Below are 22,782 nucleotides of genomic sequence, written 5' to 3'. Positions count from 1 at the left end.
ATCAATAGTATCGATAGCTTGTATTTGTTCTTAAACAAGTTGGCAGTCCCAAAACGCGAGCTGCCATTGTGACCTTATCGATTGTTTTGCAGCACTAGTTGCCATCCCTAGCGCATTGTGTATGCATTACGCATTTGCGAAATTTACCAGCAATACGTTTTAAATCAATTTTAAACCAATTGCCGTTGCGGCGCCTGTGCTCAAACCCTTACCAATTGCAGCCGGCCAACACGCCACACCTCAGCTAACGTGGCCATGTACGCCACCAATAATGGCAGCACAAATAAGGCGCCAAATAGGTGAGTCTCTCTCGCAGAGCTCGAGTCGGTGTACAGTGTGTACAATTTAATGTGTGTTTTGTGTTTGTGTTGTTTGGCTTTTATCTTTTAGCAATGCCACATCGATGTTCGATAATACCATTACTGTCACGCCAATCAAAATGGAGCTAGGTGACGCTCTGGCCAAGTCTGGCGCCACGGCCACAACGCCGGCCCTGCGGCGGCCAAACGCCGTCATTGTCACGTCGCAGCAGTTGACAGTGCCCATGCAAACGGGCTTGTCCGTAACGAACAGTGGCGGCGGCGGCGGCGGGAATGCGGCATATACGACGGGCATGAGCGTGACATCCACCACAATGACGACGACGGCTCCAAAGGAGAAACCGACGAAAGCGTCGCGCGTTCAAGCGGTGCGCAAGCCGCCGCCAACGATTGAGAACTTTTGGCCGAACATATTGAGCGAGGTGAACGGCATTGGTCAGGTGGATGCCAAGCATCAGGTGTTGCCGCTGGCGCGCATCAAGAAGATCATGAAACTGGATGAGAATGCCAAAATGATAGCGGGCGAAGCACCGCTGCTGTTTGCCAAGGCCTGTGAGTATTTCATCCAGGAGCTGACAATGCGCGCCTGGGTGCACACCGAGGAGAGTCGTCGCCGTACGCTGCAGCGATCGGATATTGCGCAGGCGATTGCCAATTATGATCAATTTGATTTCCTAATCGACATTGTGCCGCGCGAAGAGATCAAACCCTCAACCACGCAGAAAACCAAAGAGCCAACCAGCTCGAATGTATCAGCGGCAGCTGCTGTGGCTGCTGCCGCCGCTGCTGCTGCAGCAACTGCTGTTGCCAGCAATAACAATCCCAACGCTAGCTTTACAACCGGCAATGTTGTGAGTGGCGCCAATGTACCTGTGGCTACTGCTGCTGCCGCCTCTGGCCTCAAAATGGACGCCACTGCGGCCGAAGTGCTCGGCTTCAGCACAGTCAATCCGGATCTGTTTGCGGCGGCAGCCGCCAGCAGCAATCAGCAACTGCAGCAGCTGACAACGCAACAGCATCAGCCACAGCAAGTGCAGATCATACAGCAGGGCGCCGGTGCACAGCAGCTGCAGTACTTCATAGCGCTGCCTGGGCAGCAGCCCACGCAACTGGTGCAGCAGCTCCATCAACAGCAGCAACAGCAGCAGCAGCAGAACAGTCTCGGTCTAAATATTGTTGCACAGCAGCCGACACAGCAGCTAATACTCACCGCCGGGCCGAATGGCCAGTTGACAGCGACGCCGGCGCCCACAACAGCTGCTCAGCAGCAAACGGCGCTGCTTCAGAATCTGGCCCAACAGCAACAACAACACCAGCAGCAACAACAGCAGCAACAGCAAATACAACTGCTGCAGCAGGTGGTGACGCCAACGGGCGAGCTGACCAATGTGCCGGTAAGTTGGACATTTTAATGCAATTTGATGCTCGTTGCTTAATTTTTCATTTATTAAATCAACAGATTGCCATCAATGCCAATCAGCTGCACTTGCTGCGCCTGCAGATGCAACAACAGCAACAGCAGCAGCAACAACAGCAGGTTGCTGCTGTGCAGGCTGCAGCGGCGGCGGCTGTGCAGCACAATCAACAGCAGCAGGTGATAATACCCACGCAATTGCTAACGGCACAGCAGATACTGCAGCTGGGCGGTACGCCCACAAATGCCACAACTGTTACACAGCAGCAGTTGCAGCAGCATCAACAGCAACAGCAGCAGCAGCAGCAGCAGCAACAACAACAGCAGCAACAACAACAACAGCAGCAGCAGCAACACCATCAACAGCAGCAGCAGCAGCAGCATATACACATAAGCAGCAACAATCCAAACAACAACAATAACAACAGCAACAACAGCAGCAGCAACAATAATAACAACAACGCAGCGTCTATATTCATAAATGCGACGGCGTCGAACGCCCAAGTAGCGACGCAAGCGCAAACACAGGGCATAACAACATTAACCACAGATCGTACGCTCAACAGCGGCTTTCGGTAAAACGTCATAAAGCGAAAATTAGCTTAAGTTAAAAAAAGCAAGAGCCCAAAACAAAATACACCCAACACTGGAGAGCACACGACACCAGCAGCCACCTTATTGTTAAGGATAAGTTAAAATATAAGCTAAGTTAAACATGTTTAGCATTGAATTGAAGTCCAAACATTTTGGCCAATTAGCAATCGTATCGAAGCATCAGGAGGCAAATGGTAAAAAGCATTTGGCGTTGGCATATTGATTGCGCCCGTGTCCTGCCATTCAGTTTCGTACTAACCTATACACGTGTATATTAGATGCAGCGGAGAGAGTGTTTAATTAGCTAGCTCCTAAGTACCAATTAGTTAAGCAATTGTATAAATAGAGGATACATTTTTATTATGTATTATGTATTTAGTGTTCAGCAGCAAGGTGAAACCCAAACCAGCCCAAGCAGGCGGCCTAGCAGGGAAACTCTTTGTATAATTCGAATGTTTCCTGCCTAATGTACATATCATAACGAATTGAACTTAATTGGTTTGCCCAACGACTCGCACACGAAAGTATCTAGCTACAATTTCAAGTTGCCAACTAAATTCTTAAGTTTCACACCCTTTTTGTACAGCTGTCTGTGTGTGTGTGCGTGTGTGTGTGTGTGTGTTTGTACGTGTGTATATACCTTAACAAAAAAAAAAAAAAGAAACAGTTCTAAAGATTTAAATGGCATCGGCTCAATTGGCATTTCCTGGCTTTGCACCTGATCCAAACACGCCGAGCTGCAGGTTTCACATTCTATTTTAACAATACGTAACAAGAGAAAATCCACCCCCTCCCAAATAAAACATTTTATAAATATATAGCTATATTATATATATATATATATATATATTGTACTTGTATAGTTAAATATTAGTATTTAATGGAGCAAAATTGCAAGATAACTCAATTGAAGGAGTTATCCAGGCGTTAGCCAACCAAGCTCATCTCCCTGTCTTTACGGCTCTCTGATTTCCTCGCATGGAGGAATATTCTTCGTCTTCTTTTCTGTTTGTAATTAAATTAAGCAATTCAACGAAATACAAAAAAAAAACAAAACAAAACAAACAAAAAATCAAAAAAAAAAAAAATGTATAATCAAATTAATGTTGCTCATTTCTTATTGGCTAAAATCTTGTTAATGTCCTGCAGTTCGCGCGTGCTCCACGGTTCCAGCGGATCGGGCGGCGACTCCGTTTTCCGGCCATGTGCGGAACGCCTGCGCGACGCCTCCTTGCGTTTGCTTTCCAGTTCCGCGTCGCTCTCCTCGGGCGAGACTCTGCAAAATGTGGGCCAGGCATAAATAAATAAGGTATGCGCATAAATATTTACTAAGCTTAAGTTATGATATTCATTATAATTAAATTTCAAATTTAATTCAACTGATTTTTAAAAATAGAAGCACAGGCAACCTATTCTGGAAAGGATCAAAATTAAGGGAAACCCCCAAAAAACAGTGTTGGCAAGTTGTTTAAGTTTTCGGATTCAATTTGAAGGAATATATATTAATTGCCTAACATTGCTACACTTCCATATGATCCCCTGGAACCCTGCTGGAGAATCACCCAATGCGGCACTCACTTGTTTCTGCGTCGAATCCGTGCGCTTTTGGCGCGATGCGCTGCCTCATCCTGGGCTGGCTGGCATTTGCGTAGATGGAACTGCTTCATTGTGGCATGCACCTGTTCGGCTGTGGGCAAATCTTCGCTATCCGCGCCGCCATTGCCGTCCTCGGTCTCAACATCCGCTTCCTGTTCAATGGTCAGCACCTCCTCGGCCACCGTCTCTTCGAAATTGAAGCCCTGCAATGGCTCGATGTGAGCAGCTCCTGCTTTGGGTGTATAACCTACCGCCAGCGTGTTCAGATCCGGCAATTGCTGGCCCCAGACCGATGACATGTTGGACTGGCCATCATAGTTGGGCGATCGCTTGATGTCCGCCTTGGAGAGTGCGTTGTGCGTGCGCTTGGCTAGCGATAGTTTGCCCAGGATGGGACCACCGCTGTCGCTCTCCTCCGTCTCCACCTCGGCAAGCATGTTCATGAACTCCTCCAGTTTCTTGGGGTCCACGATATCCTTGGGATCTTGAAACAAATTAGTCAGATTGCTGGCCATGGGCACGGGCAAAGCGGGTGTTGTTGGCTGTGCCGGCTGAGCTGCTGCGGCTCCAGCTGCAGCTGCAGGTGCTGCTGCAGTTGCTCCAACTGCCGGCACTGGCATCTTTTTGGCCAGCTGCGGCTGCGTCTTAAGCGTCTGCTCGACAAGATCGAACGCCTTATTGGCCAGCTGCTGCAACCCGGCAAAGTAGTGCGGATCATGCGTATCCGGTCGCTGATCGGACATCAGGATCAGCTCACGAAACGGATCCGGCACGGCTGCAGCCACAATTGTTGCTGTTGCTGTTGCTGTTGTGCGCAGGGGCACACCATTACTGGCGGCCGGATTGCTGGCAAAGGTGAGCATGTCCATGGCATTGGTGAAATCGGATTCCGTGTGCAGGTTGTATGGGTCCTTGAGCTTCTGTTTGGTCACCTTGACGGGACTCGATATGGAGGCGCGTCCCCACATCAGGCGACGCATCTCCTCCCCAGTCATGCCGCGCTTCTTGAGTGCCGTCAACGTGACCCGTCCCACACGCTGCAGCCGAAAAAGAAACACGCGAGATTGAATGAGTGAGGCTAAATGGGATGCAGTTCTGGCTATGAGCTCACCTTCCAGTTGGAGACGGCACCCTTGCGCTGCTTGGCGCGCGTCTTGCTCTTGCTCTTGATGACCATGACGCCGCGCACCTCGAAGCCCGTATCGTCGGCGGGACCCAGCGGTATCGAGTACGCCTCCAGATAGCCCTTGGCATCCGCCTGCGGCACGGCTCGCTCCAATGTCACAACAATCTTGGCCCACTGCTTCATCCACTCCTTCTCAGACTGCTCGATGACGGTCACATAGGTATTACCCATCATGGCAATCAACATGTTGAGCAGCAAGATCGGCACGAATATCATGAATATGACAAACACGGTTTTCGATAGATTCGGATACGTTGTCTGGTTCAGATCGGGATACTGTTTGGAACATTAAGATTTGCTTTTTACTCAGAAAATGATAAACAAATGATCTCAACAGATATCTTCCATTAGTGTGTTTAATATTTTAGTTCTTTTTTGAGGTTAGTTTCGGTACAGTCCCGTTCTCTGATGTTTGAGGTTAGTTTAGGAAGTTTCCAGAAGTAAGTTTATATTTTTAAGGGCCTTAAGCTCAGGTTTGGTCGAGTTGTTTTTTGTCTGCCTTTAGGCTAAGTCAAGTTGTTAAAGTTATGTTCGTATATTCTGGTTTGAGGTTGGTTGTGTTAAGGTTTGAGGTTAGGAGCGATGCAGGGCAAGCCATACTCACATTGTAGTCGCCCAGCGTGGTCTGGAAAAGGGCCATCCAGGTGCTGGTATAGGTATTAAACATGGTCGTCTGCACCTGCGGATGTCCCTTGTAGAGGAAATAAAATGCCTGCGAGAAGCCGCACAACACAATGGAGTAAATGATGCCAAAGGTGAACATGTCGCCGGTTATCATCGAGTATATCATGGTTACAAAGGGACCCGTCAGACGTATGGCTCTGCAAATGATAGGAACATGAATGGATCCCGTTGGGTTTGATTGATGGCGATGTCTACCCGGCAAAGAACATGAGCAGAAACCAGCTGCCGGGCACAGCAAAGATCAGGATGGCCTCCTCGGTGTCGGTGTCGCCAATCAGACGAAATGGTATGCACGCCAGGATGAGTAGATTGGAGAACAAGAAAATTGCCTTGGCCGGCGCATGTGACTATCAAATCAATATACAATCAATGGAAAAAAGTCGAACATGCTTCACCAGGACCTTACCAGCTGCTTGAGGAATGCGGATAAGCCCTGGTTCTTGATCTCGTCACCCTGCTGAAAGATCACATAGCTCAGGACGCCTGCTATGGTCGCCAGCTCGGCGCAATAGCGCGCCACAGTTTGGGCATTGTAATCCTCGCCCTGCTCCTTACCATTCCCATGTCCATCCAGTTCGGTCAGCTGGGCCGCTGTCGCGGACGCATCGCCAGTGTCGCCATCGTCCAGCTCGTCGCCATCGTGTGCGGGTCGCAGGTAAACGGATACGGAGAGGCACAGCAGGTGCGTGGATAAGATGAGCAGACGCTTCAGGAACTGGTTCTGTGCAAAGGTCTTCCATTTCTCCTCGAGCAGGCGCTGTATAATGCCGCCATCCAACATGTCCAGATGCTCCGGCTTAGTGCCATTCAAGATTATGAACAGCGCCGAGTTCCAGTCTGCAGAGCAAGATGCATTAGAAGAATTTCACAAAATTTACATGGCAGCTAAGGAAGCTGGGAATTCCAATATGGTTGGGTCTGGTACTTACTGGTGCGTCCGTCGGGCAGCAGGGTGTCCAGCGCGTTGAGTGGATAGCCGGAGCAGGTGATGTTGCTGTAGCGCCAGAACTCGCGGGCGGATAGCTCCAGCATTTCGCGAAAGACCTCGGCACGGCCCAGCTTGCAGGCGAGCGTGAGCGGGGTGAGACCCGTCTGGTTGGCAATGCCATTCTTGGCCGGCGTCTTGGGATGCCGCAACGCATAGCCGAACATGTCCAGCTTGTCGCACACGACCACCATGTGCAGTATCATGTTGCCGAAAGAGTCCTGGGCATCCGGATCGGCGCCGCAATCGACGAGCAAATTGTAGACGCTCTCGTTGGCACAGCAGGCGGCCCAGGCCAGCGGATACTCGCCCATGTAGGCCAAGCCCTCGTAGTCCGTGCTCTTGGCCGGATTCGAGCGCTGCTGATCGCGCGGCAGAAAGAAGCTGCCGATCGCGCGCTGATTGATATCGGCGCCCGCCTCGATCAGATCGGCGACCAGCTCGTTGTTGCTGTACGCAATGGACAGATGGAGCGCACTGGCGCCCAGATACTCCTCGCCCTCCATCACGTCCAGCGCCAGATTGGGATAGACGCGCAGCAGTACGCGCGCCAGCTTGGTGTGTATCTTCGAATCGCAGATGATCAGCACATGGAGCAGACTCTCGCCGAGTGCGCCGCGGTACTGCATCTGCCAGCAGGCCTTGTGATCCTCCCACTTGCCAAGCGGATCGTGTATGGAGAGCGATGCCTCTATCGGTATGGTCACCTCGGTGTGATCGCGATATTTCCAGCGCAGAAACTCGGCCCGATTGATCATCTGGCCCTTGCCATCGTTATACATGAACACGCCGAACTGCTCCCGGATCAGCTGCTCGACGGCAATCAGACCGCCCGTATTGATCGCATCGATCAGATCCCCACCTGAAACGGGTCACATTCTCGGGTTAGCTGCGATCCGCTCAAGCATTGCCCGTTGGCCACTTACCGCGCTTGTAGTCGGCCAGCTTGTAGAGCAGACACCTGCACGCCGTTGCCGACGACTGCGAGATGACCGCGTCCAGTATGGCGCCTGGCTTCATTTCGGGCGCCTTCTTGCGCAAACATTTTTTCAGCAGAAACTTCATCCCGCCAGCTAACCAACTAACCAGTCGACTGGACTTGTCGTCCCATCTGGATCCCTTCTGCCAGGCACTGTGCAAGTTTGTTTGTTTGTTCGATGACGATTCCAATCAATCTCAGTGCCTCCGTTGTCCGGGCAACACCCAAACTCGACAGTTCCCAACTCCGCATAAGACTTGTGACACAATTCTGTTATGTTAAACGGGAGTAGCCGACTAGCACATACCCTCAACTCTCCACAGGTGACAGTTTTTCCTCCCTTTGCCCCACTATGCATGGGAAAATACTCCCTTGTTTTCACCTCGGTGCTTATAGTCCGATCTTTATGAAAGGTAGGTATTCAAAATAAGAAATATTCTCTGTGTGTATATACTGTGCAAGAGCCTATATACCAAGTTTGGTTTATCTAGCTTTTCTAATCTGCAAAATCGATGTTTTCAAAATCGATATTTATCGATATCTTGAAAATTGGATAGCGTATCGTCAGCAATAATCAGCTCGTTTTCAGTTATGGTTATCGCTAATCGATTTTATGAAAATTCGATAACTTATCGAAAAGGTGATCAGCTCGTTCCGAGCTATGCTTTGAGAGCGTTGCCTCAAAATCGATATTTATCGATATCATGAAAATTGGACAGCATATCGATTGATTAGATGAAAATGATCAGCTCGTTTCAAGCTATGCTTAAAGAGTCATGTCTCAATATCGATATTTATCGATTTCGAACACAGATGCTTCCTTCTGCCCGTCACATACGTTTGCAGCAAACGATGATACCCATTGAACACGTTTTCTATTGCGTGCAGGGTATAATTGAGTCAATCTAGGCCATATACCCTGCATATTTGATGGCTGCTAAATGATAAATAGGGTTGTTTTTGTATTGAATTTTCTGGTTTTTATTTTATTATGTATATAAATATATTTGTTTTTTTTTTTGTCACTTATGGCTAGAGTATTGATATCGGATATACTGTAAAATAAATTGTATAATGTATGCATGCCTTGGTTGATTTTATTTATTTTGTTTTTTTTTTTCTCTCTCTCTTTCTGCTCTTGTTTTTCTTTGCTCTTTCGTTTTGATTTCTAAACGTATTTTTAAATTATTTGCAACGTATTTTTTTGTGAAGATCGCGTTTACAAAATCTTTATTTTATTTCTGCTTTAATTACATATACATTTATGTATACATATATATGCCTTGTATATATATATAAATATAAATAAGATTCAAAAAGAAATACATAGAAATACATATATATTTATATATATATTTATATAAATATATATAAATATGCATGTATATTTGTAAATATGTTATGTGTTGTGTGTGTTCTATGTATCATATCTATCATATATATATATTTATATATATGTGTATATATTCTTAATCAGCAAATATCTTTGTAAAATACAATATATATATATATGCAAATATATTTATCATAATATCGAGACTGAATTTCATTATTGTTGTTGTTTCGATAAACAAGACAAAAACAAACAAAATATTACAATATTCAAAAAAAAAAAAAAACAACCGCATTGCCCCTGCGCCTGCACCACTGTGCACAGTGGGCTGCATCAGCAATGCAAATGGCATAAAAAATAGTTGCAAATTTTGTATATATTTACCCTAAACACGATAAACCAACCAACTCAAGTCGAATGTTAGTTAATTGGAAAGTTCAATCAAATATTGTTTTCAATACTTTTTCAGTTTCGGTTTTTCTTGTCAGATCAGAATATGCCATAAGTTGGATAGGCTTTGTATATATATATATATATAAGTACTAGATATGAACAGTATGAAAATATGTGTCAGAAATGGAAAAAGCCGCGAATGTTGAAAGTGTGGGAATAGTTTATAAATCGATTACATGCATAATTCGTGTGACTAAATGCAAAGTTAATTAATTTGAATATTGTTGTTGTTGTTGTTGTTGCCTATGTGACTTATGTCCTATATGAATAGAGTATATATATATATATATATATATATATATATATATATATATATATAGCTCTAGGCGTATAAGTATGGGTTTGGTCATTAAATTGTTGTTAATCAGTCGCAAAATGTAGAATTTCAGTTGCTGTCATTGTTGCTGCTATTGTATACAAAATATATATACTTTAATTATATGGTACTATATAGTAAGATGCCAATACAATCTATATGTATATATGTGTATATACTATATATAAATATATGCATATAGTCTTAATGGAGCACTTAGCTCGCCTTTCTATTGTTTTGCAAAATACACAACAAAGTTTTCTTTAATGGCAACGATGCGCTTTGTCGCAAGTCTTTTCGTTAAACAGTTTTGGAATTGTTTTCAGTTTTCTTTTTCTTTTCTTTTATCAATACATTTTTTGTTTTTTGTTTTTTGTTTTTTTTTTTTGTTTTGTGTGTAAGATTTTGATTTGATTCTGGCGCTACATATTTGATTTGATTTATATTAGTTTCATTTTACGCTTAGTTTTACGGTTTGGTTTTTAGTTAAGTTATTTTAACAAAATACTCGCTTGATTGGCTTACGCATAAAACGTTTTAGTGTTCAGTACAGTCTATATGTTCTGTAGTTGTTGTTTTTGTTGTTGTTGTTGTAACTGTTGAATACGGTTTGGGTTATATGTCTATATCATGTCAATGCGCACGATTTTGTATCGCAAAAGGGAAGCAACGAATTTTTAGTAGCGAATGCGTTTTTCTAAAGACAAAGACTAGAAAAGTTTAAAACATAATCGAAAGCGTGTGACAAAAAGCGAACTGTTACAAAAAAAAAACATATGTATATATATATATATATATAAAATAAGACGTCTTTTACATATATATGCTATAAAATACATAATGCAGTGAGTGTGTTAATGTGTGTGTGTGTTTGTGTGTGTGTGTATGGGCCCGGCTGAGCTGCTCCCCAAGGCGAGAGAGATATGTCGCGTCGCAATTTACTAACAAAAATAGTTGTATATAGAGAGCACACATGAAATAGACTGAGAGGTAAAAACTACATTGTAAAGCTCTAAAGAAAAAAATATACATGTACACAGCATTTGTGTACTATATAATCAAACTTGTTAACTAACTTTCGGTCCATCGTCCATCGTCCTCTTTATCAACATTATCAACAGCATATATGGCCACAAACTTATGCGAAAATCATATAATGTGTAAAAATTATACATAAAAATTGTTTCATGTAAAATACGCTTAACTAATTTCGACTAACTACTTAAATGAACACAAAAAAAATATAGATATATAAAATGAAAACAAACACAAAGATAAATACAATACAAATACAAAAAAAAACGAACAAAATTAAACGAATCTGCCTTAACATTTGTAATTTGGCAATTATTGAGCAACTGCAGTTGGGTATATATATTCGGGTACAGGGTAACTGCGGGTATATTGGCACACAACCAGTTAGCAGTGCATACAATAAGTGTATCTCTCTCTCTCTCTCTTTGTCTCTCTCACTCTCTCTAATTTCTAACAGCACCGAGCAGTTAACACCGCGTTTGCTATTTACATGGCCTTGGCCCAAGTTTTCAATGGCAGCCTGCGTACGCGCGGGGATTTCATGTTTGGCGTAAAAAGGGGTAAAAGGAGCAAAGCTCACGAATATCCTAACCGTCATCCTTGCCGGGTCGTGTGTTTGTCAATGGGTGTCTGTCTGTCTGTCTGTATTTGTGTGTGTGTTTAATGTATAATATTTATGCATCGACTATGCATATACGAGTTGAACTTATCTATGAGTGTATATTTAATAATATATGTGTATGCGATGATGGTTGGCGCTACTCCTGCCATTCGTTCTCATCGACACCTTCCATTTCATCCTGCTCCAACTTGGTTGTGTACTCCATGCGCGCGCTAACCGATTTTTGGATCTGCAACGCAAACGAAACGTGAGTTAGAGAAAAAGTTTGAAGAAAACTGAGAGACGTACCTCCTGCTGCTTGTTGCTTTCATATTCGGACTTGCTGCCAAAATTTGAATGATCCGGTTTTTTAGCTAGCGCCGGAACTTGTTGTTTGGAGGATACTAAAAATGATAAATTAAAGACGAGAATGAGACAACTGCAAAACAAGAGAAAGAGAGAGAGAGAGCGAGCAAGAGATGGCAGTATCTTACGCGTGTCCATGCCCTCCGGCTTAAGGCTAACTTTGGCAGCGATCTTGTCGTTGCAGGCAAACCAATCCTCAGCAGACAGCGTGGCGCTCCATGTAATGCGCGTGGGTGGGAACAAATCATCCTGGAACAGTTCGCTCTGCAAATCAAAGTAAGTGTTAATTATATGTACCAACATCTGTTTGTAGTTGAAATAATCAATGGAATCGAATGGGTGGGGGGTACCTTGATGCGCGGCACTGTAAAGCTGAGCGGCTCGATGGTTGTGTTTGTTAGCCTGTATGCCTTAGAGAACTCAACGCTGGCCACATCGCAATGGTTCTTGGTGAGAAAACTGAGGCCCTGATGCAGCGAGGAGCAGCGATGATGCGACAGCGGGCATATATACGGCTCCTCATCGGTTATCTCATAGCAATAGATGGTGGAATCGCCTTTGCCGGTTACAAACAATGTGGAGCTATCCTCATCATAATATGGAATCAGTATCGATGGCGACACATCCAAGCTGGCCGTATTCAACGGCGCAGTCAATTTTTGTGCATTGTACACGCTTATCTGACGTTCCGAGACTCTGCAATGGTTCAATGTGTGTGTGTCAGTTATATATATACAAAGGATAGGAAATAAGGTGAACCGACTTGTCGAATCCGGTGCAGACAATGTAGTGACCCTCGAGCGCCCAGGTGATGCGTGCACCACGTGTGCCCACGGGCCCGTTGCCCTCGCGTACGGGCGTCTCAGATTGGCGTGGATTGTAGACGCGTATTTTGCCATCTTTGCAAACGCTGGCACCCAATTTGCCGCAGGGGCTCCAGGCAAAGTCGAATATCTGATCCGTGTGACCGGTTAGTGCGCACTTTTCGGTCATGGTGCGCAAATCCCACAGCTTAATGGTCATGTCATAGCTGGCGGTTAGCAGCACGTCAGCGGCCAGCGGATGAAAGCGTATAAAATAGATCTTGTCGAGATGTGCGGTCAATTCGCCTTGCGGCGTATTTGTCGGCTCGCTCAGGCCGCCCTCCTCGATGCGCCACAATTTGACAATGCCATCGTCGCAGGCAACTGCCAGACGCTGTGCATCAAACGGATCCCATTGGAAGTCCATAATGTTGCTGCCATTCACCAGCGACGGTATGACGCCATCGGGCAAACGGCCGGGGCGGCTCAGCTCAAATATGGCAATCTTACCGCCGGGCCCAGAGAGCGGCACAGCGACACGCTCATGATTCGCATGAAAGCCATTGCATTCGCCCGGTATCTGCCGGCTCAGATTGCGCAAGTTCTCAATGTGTGTCGACTTATGGCCGGGCGTGCCCTTCAAGTGACGAAACTTGGATACCTTGCCAAAGACGGTCGATGTTCGCTTGGTCGATGCCGCACTGAACGCCGCCTCTGTGGCTGATTTCTTAAGCCCAGCACCATTGCCGCGCTGACGATGCTCCTCCATAAGCTTGCCCTCGGGCACCGAAATGCGTTTACTGTCAATGCCGCTGGCGGGCATAACATTGCTGTTGCCGCCCAACTGCTGGCTGGGCTTCAGCGGCTCCACCTTGGAGCTTTCGCGGCGACTAAATGAAACAGACAGTTCGATTTAGTTAAGTAAATGTCTTAAAATGAATAATTAAACAATTGCATTAGGTTTCAAATAGGTACTCGCTGCTTTTGTTGTTGCAGCGAGTGCTTACTCGTTAGTTCTGGACACAAACTCGTTCGCGAGTGCTAGCGAGTAGAATAAAGCTTGCTCCAAGAAAAATGTAAACATAGGTTGGTGGAGAAAGTTGCCAGAAAACTACGCTCGCACCTATTTGGACCTTGCTAAAACGCGCGAGTTGCCATTAGGCATACTTTGAATGCAGCGAGTGTTTACACGTTATAACTTGAATTCAATACGGGGTACTCACAGGGGCACCGGCGATTGAGCCTTGTCGTCCACCTGGCTTTTGGAGCGACTCTCGTAGACGCGACGTCGTTCGGCGATGCTGCTGCGCACCGCTGAAAAGCGTCGCAGATCGGCATCGGTGCGATCCTCGCCCTCGGTCGAGTTTCCCGATGATTCCGAATTTTGTTCGAATATCTAAATAAAATGATGGGTAAAGAGAGATTTTGATTGTGAGCAATCTGAATGTTATGTTGAATTCGAGCACCCTTTTGCAGACCTTATCGGATGATTCATCATCGTCAGCCGAAGACTAGAGTTGTTGTTGTTGTCGTTGTTGTAGTTGTTGTTGCAGTTCGGGTTTAAGTAGACAAGTAGTGAAAGCACAGAAGTACACAGCAGGAGCAGGAGTAATTGGGGTGTTAGTTGGTTACAAAAGTATACGAAATACGAGAGAAGAAACGAATTTTGGCACAGGCATGTAAGAGAGGGTTGTAAGAGAGTTGAGGATTAGTCAAGTGTGGCAATAAACATATGTGGCTAGCCCCACGGCATATAGATAGATATTGGATCTAGCTCAATTACCTTGCGGCGCTCCGATGTGGTCAATGACTTTTGTACCCCATTTCCATTGCCATTGCCGGCCACATTTGGTTCGCGTTCATGGCTTTCTGTAAGTAAGAGAGACAATTCAATTCGTTAGCCATGCTCGTCACTCGCTACTCGCCACTCGCCACTCGTTTACTTACTTTGAATTTCAATTTCCACAATGAGATCGGGCTTGGCACCTGGGGCTGGCACATCGCTGCAGTTCTCCTGTCCAACATTCGATATATTTTCATGGGAGCCGGGCGCAACGGGCACGGCAAACACTTTGTCAAAGGAGACGTCGCCAGTGTTGCTAGAGAAGGGCTTTGGGCCGAGGCGCGGCTGCAGGCAAGAGAATAGCTCCAGTTATGTTTGGTAAAAAAAATAACAGAATACAAATGTAGGTATACAAATAACAAAAAAAAATATCTATTCAATTTTTTAAAATCAAGTAAATAAATAAAATCATGGAAAAGGCAAGCGCAATACAAAACGGCGAAACAAATTCAATTGAAATCTCATCAGTTTTCTTATGCACTCTTGATTCAGAAACAATGAAACCAAAAGATTGCGCTAAATATAAATAATAAATGTGCAATACATAAATATAATAACGAAACCAACTTAAGTCGCTCGTTTCAGTGAATGGAAATCAAGAAAATTGCTAAAAATTCATTAAGAAACGAAACAAAACATATGCGAAATGAGAATATGGAAACTAAGAGGAATATAAATCACATGTTTGGATTAGTTGGAATGAAACACATAGAAAACGTTCAAAAATGGTAACAAACAACACTAAAAAAACAAAAAAAAAAAAAAAACAATCAGCCAAGGATCAAAAGTTTTAAAAACTATAAAACTAAAAAGAAATTTACGCCCTGTTCCTCGTCTTCTTGGAATTGAAACGGTGGAATGAAATAAAAATGTGAAACAATTTCACTAGCTTAAGTAAAAAACAAATCGAAAGTTTCAGAAACAATGAAAATTAAAAGCAATTTACGCCCCGTTCCTCGTCTCGTTGGCATTGAAACGGTGGAATGGAACAAGTAAATAGTCCCAAACAGGTGAAACAAACTAAAAAAATAATACAAATATTACTACAATAAAAAAAAACGAAGTTTTGCTCTTCATCAGCTTCACTGTGGCACCTTGTAAGCGGCCGCTGCAGTTGTGCGTGGTCGGGGACGTGGCGTGTTGCACTCGCCAGCTGAATCGTTGCCGCTGCCGGAACCGCAACCGGACTGCGGATTGACCGCTTCGGGCAGCGAATTGTTGCGCGAGGTGCGCGGCATTGGCTTTGGCGGCGAATGGCTGCCGCTGGGCGAATTGGTGTCCAGTGCCGCCGAGGAGGAGGCCTCCTCGCTGCTGCCCGTCGAGTGCTCGGTGGGCGATTCCTTTTCATCTGCCTGCTGATGATGATCCTTTTCCGAATCTGTCTTATATTTCGCCTCAAATTTGCGTATTAGCTCGTTTTGGTTCAAACTGCACTCGTCCGCCTGCGTCTTGGGATGGGCCAGTCGCTTCTCACTGCCAGGGTTCTCATTCCCGTTCTTCTCCTCCCCGTTGTTGCACTTGCGCAGCATCATGAAGTGCTTGTTGTCGTTTCGCTCGGTCGAGGTTGTGGCTGGCTTTTGATTTTGATTTTGACTCTTGCCCTTTGCCTTCTGGTTCTCGAGGTTCTTGATGAAATCACTCAGATTGCCACGATGTATCTAAATATGTTGTTGGCAATTAAAAGTTGAATGCTAACTGCTAGTCCGCAAGTTTTCCAAAGGAAAAACTCGCCCAATTTAACCAATAATTAGATTAAAACAAGTTGCGAATTACATTTATAACTAAACTAACGCTAACCGAGCCTAAAGTGCAGCATTGAGCAGTAAATGGGAAAGCATGGAAAATTTTCTATTGATTGGCCTATTATAATTCGCAAGGAGTTTAAGCTGCCAGCGACATATATCTGAAATTCATTTTTACTTCGTCTAATCTCAAGAAATCTTATAGAAAGCCCTTAAGTTGCTTTAGCTAATCTTTGACTTAGTTCTAGTAACATTTTAGACTTTGATTGATGCCAGACTATATCCTTATATTTGTATAAATGAAAACTTACGACAATTGGCTCATCGCCATGTTCGCGCTTCGCTGGATCTAAACTCATTTTGGGCACAGCCTGATTGGTGCCATTGAGCCACTCGCTGGCAACTAGGTCTGTCCTGTAGCCCGCTGTTTCCGGATAAAGGTCAGCATGAAAGTCGCGATAGGTCTATAATGATAAAGCGGATTACACTTCGCAATCGTGGCACATTGGATTTCGGTGAATGCGCTCACCTTGCGTGGCACTTGGTACATGATGGGTATGACCATGTTGGAGGTCAGCTGCAGTACACGATTGACCTCCGCCTCCATCACTTTGAGGGCGCGCTTTGGCACGAGGCATGCGCCCTTGGTTTGCTCGCCCGTATGTCGCAGGCCTTCGATTAGATAGGGATCCTTGTCTGTTATCTCCAGATAGTTAATGGTCGTATCGCCCTTGCCGGCCAGGAAAAGCATATTCGTATCGGCATCGAACAGCGGCATCAGTATGCCCGTCGAGCAGTCCAGCTCCAGCGTCTTTACGGGCACATTGAAATTGCGTATATCGCGTATGATCACCTGTCGCAAACGCGCCGCATCGAAACCGGTGGTCAGGATGCGCGTCTGATTGCCCAGCCAGACGACGCGCGAATCTGTAATGCTCTGATGCGATTCGGCCAGCATTTGTATGGGTGAGCCGGCGGCACGTGGATCAAATATGCGCACGCATTTATCCTTGCAGCTGGTGGCCAGCACGGTGCCATCTTCGCGCCAACTGGCCGATTGTATCACCTCCGGATGCTCATTGTTTGCTGCAGATTATATGAATGGCAGATTAATGTAAGTCGAACTAAGCATTGCGTCTCGCATTACTCACAGAAGATCTCCTTTTGGGCAGCAACATCGAAGAGCGCCACACAGCCAGCCGCTGTCGAATACAACAAACCATCGGCTGTGGGATGGAAACCGATTGTCTCCACGCGCCGTTGCTTGTGTGAGAAGACGGCCTCCGGATCGGAGAGCGATTGCTCGAGTCCCTTTTCGGGTATGTGCCAGATTTTGACCTGCAACAATAAATATGATAATGTCAATAAAGTGCAGTCAAAAGCTGCCCTAATCTCTCCTAGACAATTCTCATTAAGTTTCAGCTCTTCGACACCAGAAGATGTATGTGAGCAGATATAGCCATGTCCGTCCGTCTGTTTGTCCAACCTAGAGTCTTATCTTAATGAATCTTCAAAATGAAACACTTGATTGATCGGTGTTTCTTTTTAAAGATATCTTGCTGACACTTGAGCAGAATCTTATCAGAATATTATCTAGCCGAAAAGTGAGTAAATAAAAAATTGGGTGTAAATTGGAATCTAAAAATACTGAGAAACTAAGCACTCGGCAGCTTTATTATGCTTATCAATAACGAATTTCTATATATCCTGAGATAAGGATTGCAAAAACAAATGCTCAACCTGTGGTTGTCCGCTCAAGAGAGTACATCTATATATATATATCGTTTAAGGCACTTACAAGGCAATCCTGCGATGCTGTGGCCAGCAGTCCATCGTGAAACGGCGAGAACTTCAAGTCTGTCACTGTGTCCGTGTGCCCGTGCAGCAGCGGCATGGTCTTGCTCTTGCGTCCGCAATCGTCCAGCGGCAGTACGGCGACACTGGAGCCGCTGTGCTCCCAGTTGAAGGCCATGAAGGCCGCCGATGCGGCAATATTGTTGCCATAGGTTTGATAGCTGCCAACGCTGATTTCGCGCACGCAAGCCTCCGCTTTGGGCACAATGGGCGCGGCATTTTTATACTTGGAAGCCTTAAAGCGCCAGGCCATTGTGTGTATGTGTAGCTGTGTGTGTGTGGTCTGTGTGTGTGTGTGTGTGACGGTGCGTGTGTTGTATTGTCCGATGCAAGGCAATTGCAATTGCTCACCTCGAATCGCAGCTACCGTGGCTGATGTCTCACTTTTCCAATTCGAGAAGACGAGTTCCGAGCAATTCGCTTGTTTATTTGATTTATATATATATATATTTATATATATATATTTTTTATTTGTTGTAAATTGATTTATTTACTTGTTGGCTTGTGGTTCGAGCGGCTAGAATTGCAAATATGAAATTCTATTATTATTATTATGATTATTGCTAAGTTTTGTTATCGCTTGCCCCCGCCCGTTGCTGCAGCCGCTAAATGATTCATCCAACCAGTGTTGGCAAGTGTGTGTGTTTCTTTTTTTTTTTGCTCCCCCCTTCCCCGACAATTTAGCGGTTAGCGGAAGTTTTGTTTAAACAATTAAACGGCTATTTTTGTTGTTGTTGATCTTATTACAAATTTATAAGAATGACATCTTTATTGACGCTTTATTCAAAATCAAAATCTCTCTTCATACTAAAAAAGATAATGCAAATCGGCACTACAGGATTTATTATTCAGATAGATATAGAAGTAACAAACAAATTTTAATCGTAGGCTTTCAGAACAGATGAAAATTCTATATGCAGTTATGAAATGCGACAAGCAGTTGATTATATTAAATGAGGTTAGGTTAGATTGAACTGGCAGCTTTTTCCTGCAAAGCCAAAAATTGCTTTAATTTCCCATTAACAAAATGGGACATTTTCCAGTAATTAGCTTTTCTTTGCAACAAAATAATCACATTTGTAACTGTCACAATTTGCGAGTATTCACTGTATTTCAAGCTTGGCTTGGCTTCGACCAACAAAAACTCGCCACTCGTAATTAAAAAACCACAAACAAATCTGTGCATAATTTAAGCTTTAATGTGAAAAAAAAAAAAAATAGAACTGAGCTGTTTTTTTTTCTTCTCTTTTCCTCTAACTTTCTTTAACAAAAACTAGCTTTTTATTTTTGCTTGTCAACACTGAACGCAAGGCACACACACACACACGCACGCACACATATCAATTGATAAGCAGTTCTGTGATATGATGTTGCTGATGACTGCCTGTCACGCCCACACTTGAGCCGCATTACTCACAACATGCCAGACAAAAGCAACAACAGCAACAGCAACAGCAACAACAGCAACAGCAACAAGCCATACACAGAAACTTTAAGTGCGGCAAGAATGAAAATGGAAATGGACAACAATTTGGACTTGGACTCGTCTGTCTGCCTGCTTATGTTGTTGTTGTTGCACTTGGCTACAATTATTGAGGACTTGCACACTCGAACTGTGCATTGATATGTACGTGTATGTGTGTGTGTGTGTGTGTGTGCGTCTTGTTTGTCGCATGAAAAGAGAAAGCACAAAACAAACATCAACAATTGCGTTTGCGATGCGAGGAGAATGCCAAATGCCGATTTACGATTGACGACGATTGGCACAGAGATGCCGGATAAGCTCACACACACACACACACACACACACGCATGCACACACACACACACGCATGCACATATGTATGCTTGTGTGTATGTTGCGCCCTTCGCCTTGTCCTTTTTCCGGTTTAGCTTTTCAGGCATAAAAATTGTGCTAATCGTTCCGTCATGTTGGCCACTTGTAAGCCGCCTTTATAAACAAGTGCCACGCCTCGTTAATCACACACACAACCGTATATGCATGCATGTGTGCGCGTGCGTATGTGTGTGCTACAATGGATAATATCTGCTTGCATACACGTACTTTATATGCATATGTATTTGTTTTACGCTTGTGGCTAGCGAATTGGTCCAAATACATTTCTGCATGGAATATAATAACTGCATTTTTGGCAATTGTCAACAACAAATGATTCATGCGCCAATTTAAAGCGAAATTTTTAACAAGAATTTATCAGTAGTGCATGTATGAGTCGACTTTTAAATCTGTGTGTTCGAACTTCGAACTTATCGAGCAACTACTGTACGTGTTTACGTCTAAGCTTAGACTTCAGTTCCGCTTCCTTAAATACGCTATATCATCCAATTTCTGTATAGATGCTTTTATGATGCCTCAATAGATCCAGAGATATCTGGTAAACGATTATACACACACACACACACACACACACACACATACGCATAAAATCCAAACAATTGGCCAAGCAATTTTTTTTTTGTCAAAATTCAATTGTTTCGTTTAATTTGCTCTTTTTTTTTTCTTCGTTAAATTTTGTTTTTTTTTTATTATTTGCCGCAGCTAGCGGTTAATTTCAAGTGCAGCCAGCGGCGAGTAATTCACAACAACAACAACAAGCAGGCACTGAACTGGAGCTAAATGTATTGGCAAACACAACAACAACAACAACAACAGCAGCAACAGCAACGAGATACGAAGAAGAAGAAGAGACACAGTTGCGCTCACTTGACGACGCGTGCGCAAATTCAACCGGTTCGTTAGAAAGCGGCAAACAAAATGACTGCCTGCTGCTCCGGCTGGTGGTGGCGGTGGTGCAGCCACCAGGTAATCGGGTCAAGTGATTTAGAAAAATATAGAAAAAGAAAACTGCGCTCAACTGGGCGGAAGTTGGGTGGCAGCGACGGCAACGGCAGCGGCAGCGGCGACATAACTGTTCGGACATTGGCAAAAAGGGAATTGAAAATGAAGTAGACCAGCAATATGAAGAGGAAGCAGAAACAAGTGCACAAGTGCAGAGCACTGCAACCTGCAGGAGAGCAGCCAGCGGGAGACAAACGGTAGCAGCAGCAGCATCCGTGCTGCAGCTGCGAGAGAACGCAGGCAAAGAAGAGCTAATGAGTGAGCGAGCCAGAGCGAAAGTGCGCGTGTGTGTTTGCGTCTGGGGGTCTCTCTCTCTGTATGGCGCACAGGGTGCTACAAACATGTGTGTGTGTGTGTGTGAGCGAGCGGGTGTAAGCAACTTTGTTGGGGGTGGGTGGCAGCACCGGCACCGGTACGCCGGCAACGCTTTGCGCTACTGTTTTACTGTTTTTTTTTTTGTGAGTCTTTCTTCTTCCACCACTGCCCAAAACAAGCAGTTAGAGTGAGAGAGCTGAATTGAGAGCAGAAGGGTAGAGCACAAGTGGCCTCCTGGTGGTGGTTCCGTTACGTGTTTGTTGTTGCATATGCATTTATTGACATTTTTTCTTCTAGCGTTTGTCATGCACTTAATGCTTGTTACTTCTAGTTTCGGTTTGTTATATTTTTTTTCTTTTGCATTTGGTATGTAGCCAAATGCGTGCAATTAATTAGGCGTTGTTTATGCACAGCACAAAAAAAAAAGAAAACACAAAACGGATGTGAATGTAAAAGGAGCCGCTGCTGGTTTTCAACTGGCTTGTTTGTTGTGTTCGGCCGGCACACACCCTTTTTAACACTGGCGCCGCTGGCAGCGACACTACTATAACTACAACAACAGCAACAACAACAACAAGAACGACGAAGCTGAGCCGACGCTGCGTTCTGGGCAAACAAAGGAGCAGCTTTGCACCCGATTCATACTCACGCACACTCACTCACTCTCATACACACCGTACATGCAAAAATTGAAATGCTGCACACACACACACGCACACAGGGTGGACAATAATTGAACGATGCAATTGAAATTGCAATAACACAATAAATCACAGCACACAAATCACTTTGCACTCACAATTGTTTAGGCACGCCCCTTTGACCAATTTCACCGCAACTGCACAATTTCTTTTAACTTTTGTATAAAAAATGTTGCATCGGCTTTTTTTCGGTGCTGTATTGCCCGCTGTTTAACACAGACATCGATGAGTCGATGGTATTTTTGTCGGATACATCGTGGTATCGATTTCTTGTCGATTACCGATTCGCAAGTGATGAGCACAAGCTGCAGTTCGTGACACGAGTAAAGCGGGCGCGAAAATATTTTTGGATTGAAACGCTTCATATATTGCAATATACAAAATTTCTCTTTTTCAGAATGCGCTGTTATATTTATTTCTACATATCCTATTTCCAAATTTAATATTTCTATTGTATTGCGTCCAACTTTAGATGGATATACGCAATCAGTTTCATCGGACTTATCGATATTTAGATTAGCGATGTGCGACAACATTTTTAGCCACTGCGTAATGCTGTGTGGTATATACTATAACTTTTTTTATTTTACTTTTCAATTTTGCCATAATTTAATGTTTATTGATTATTTAACTTGAATTAAAAATGTTATGATATTTGACTAAATAGTGTGACCGCAGTGTGTTGGACCGATGGTGTTGCCACTACGGTGAATGTAGATGGGCGATAACTGTGTGCAGCTCTTTCAGCCACAGGGCTGCATCGCAATAATAGCTCAAGTGCGCTTGCCAGTGTGTATCGATA

The 22,782-nt window shown here is 44.5% G+C and overlaps 3 protein-coding genes across 7 annotated transcripts; 1 reads left to right on the top strand and 2 right to left on the bottom strand.

Annotated features, from left to right (window-relative positions):
* Positions 1 to 89: 89 nt before the first annotated feature.
* Positions 90 to 3,037, top strand: Nf-YC (nuclear factor Y-box C). Its single transcript, XM_070210512.1, has 3 exons — positions 90 to 299; positions 391 to 1,714; positions 1,780 to 3,037. Exons 1-3 carry the CDS (start codon positions 256 to 258, stop codon positions 2,311 to 2,313), a joined length of 1,902 nt encoding a protein of 633 aa, XP_070066613.1. The 5' UTR covers positions 90 to 255; the 3' UTR covers positions 2,314 to 3,037.
* Positions 3,038 to 3,155: 118 nt separating this feature from the next.
* On the bottom strand, positions 3,156 to 8,196 carry iav (transient receptor potential cation channel subfamily V iav). Of its 2 annotated transcripts, XM_070210493.1 has the most exons (9): positions 7,706 to 8,196; positions 6,724 to 7,641; positions 6,201 to 6,631; positions 5,990 to 6,141; positions 5,715 to 5,931; positions 5,036 to 5,386; positions 4,176 to 4,961; positions 3,907 to 4,127; positions 3,156 to 3,604 (listed from the first exon to the last, which is right to left on the bottom strand). In XM_070210493.1, the coding sequence occupies exons 1-9, from the start codon at positions 7,842 to 7,844 to the stop codon at positions 3,439 to 3,441; spliced, it is 3,381 nt and encodes a 1,126-aa protein (XP_070066594.1). In that variant the 5' UTR covers positions 7,845 to 8,196; the 3' UTR covers positions 3,156 to 3,438. The 2 variants fall into 2 exon arrangements, with proteins under 2 accessions (XP_070066594.1, XP_032296569.1); XM_032440678.2 differs by having other exon boundaries at positions 3,907 to 4,961; positions 7,706 to 8,182.
* A 602-nt stretch (positions 8,197 to 8,798) lies between these two features.
* On the bottom strand, positions 8,799 to 22,222 carry pod1 (coronin pod1). 4 transcript variants are annotated; one of them, XM_015170177.3, is made up of 15 exons: positions 22,079 to 22,222; positions 18,049 to 18,621; positions 17,402 to 17,588; positions 16,780 to 17,336; positions 16,562 to 16,714; positions 15,603 to 16,166; positions 14,613 to 14,793; positions 14,449 to 14,534; positions 14,144 to 14,176; positions 13,889 to 14,061; positions 12,626 to 13,555; positions 12,213 to 12,558; positions 11,991 to 12,126; positions 11,806 to 11,900; positions 8,799 to 11,746 (listed from the first exon to the last, which is right to left on the bottom strand). In XM_015170177.3, exons 2-15 carry the CDS (start codon positions 18,355 to 18,357, stop codon positions 11,654 to 11,656), a joined length of 3,843 nt encoding a protein of 1,280 aa, XP_015025663.1. In that variant the 5' UTR covers positions 18,358 to 18,621; positions 22,079 to 22,222; the 3' UTR covers positions 8,799 to 11,653. The 4 variants fall into 4 exon arrangements, with proteins under 4 accessions (XP_015025663.1, XP_002057081.1, XP_032296566.1 ...); XM_002057045.4 differs by lacking the exon at positions 14,144 to 14,176; XM_032440675.2 differs by lacking the exon at positions 15,603 to 16,166 and having other exon boundaries at positions 22,079 to 22,220.
* Positions 22,223 to 22,782: the final 560 nt, after the last annotated feature.

Source organism: Drosophila virilis, chromosome X (genome assembly GCF_030788295.1).
Source record: "Drosophila virilis strain 15010-1051.87 chromosome X, Dvir_AGI_RSII-ME, whole genome shotgun sequence".
NCBI classification, from domain to species: Eukaryota; Metazoa; Arthropoda; class Insecta; order Diptera; family Drosophilidae; genus Drosophila; species Drosophila virilis.
The sequence above is the reverse complement of the archived record's forward strand: the minus strand, read 5'-3'. Positions and strand labels throughout refer to the sequence as shown.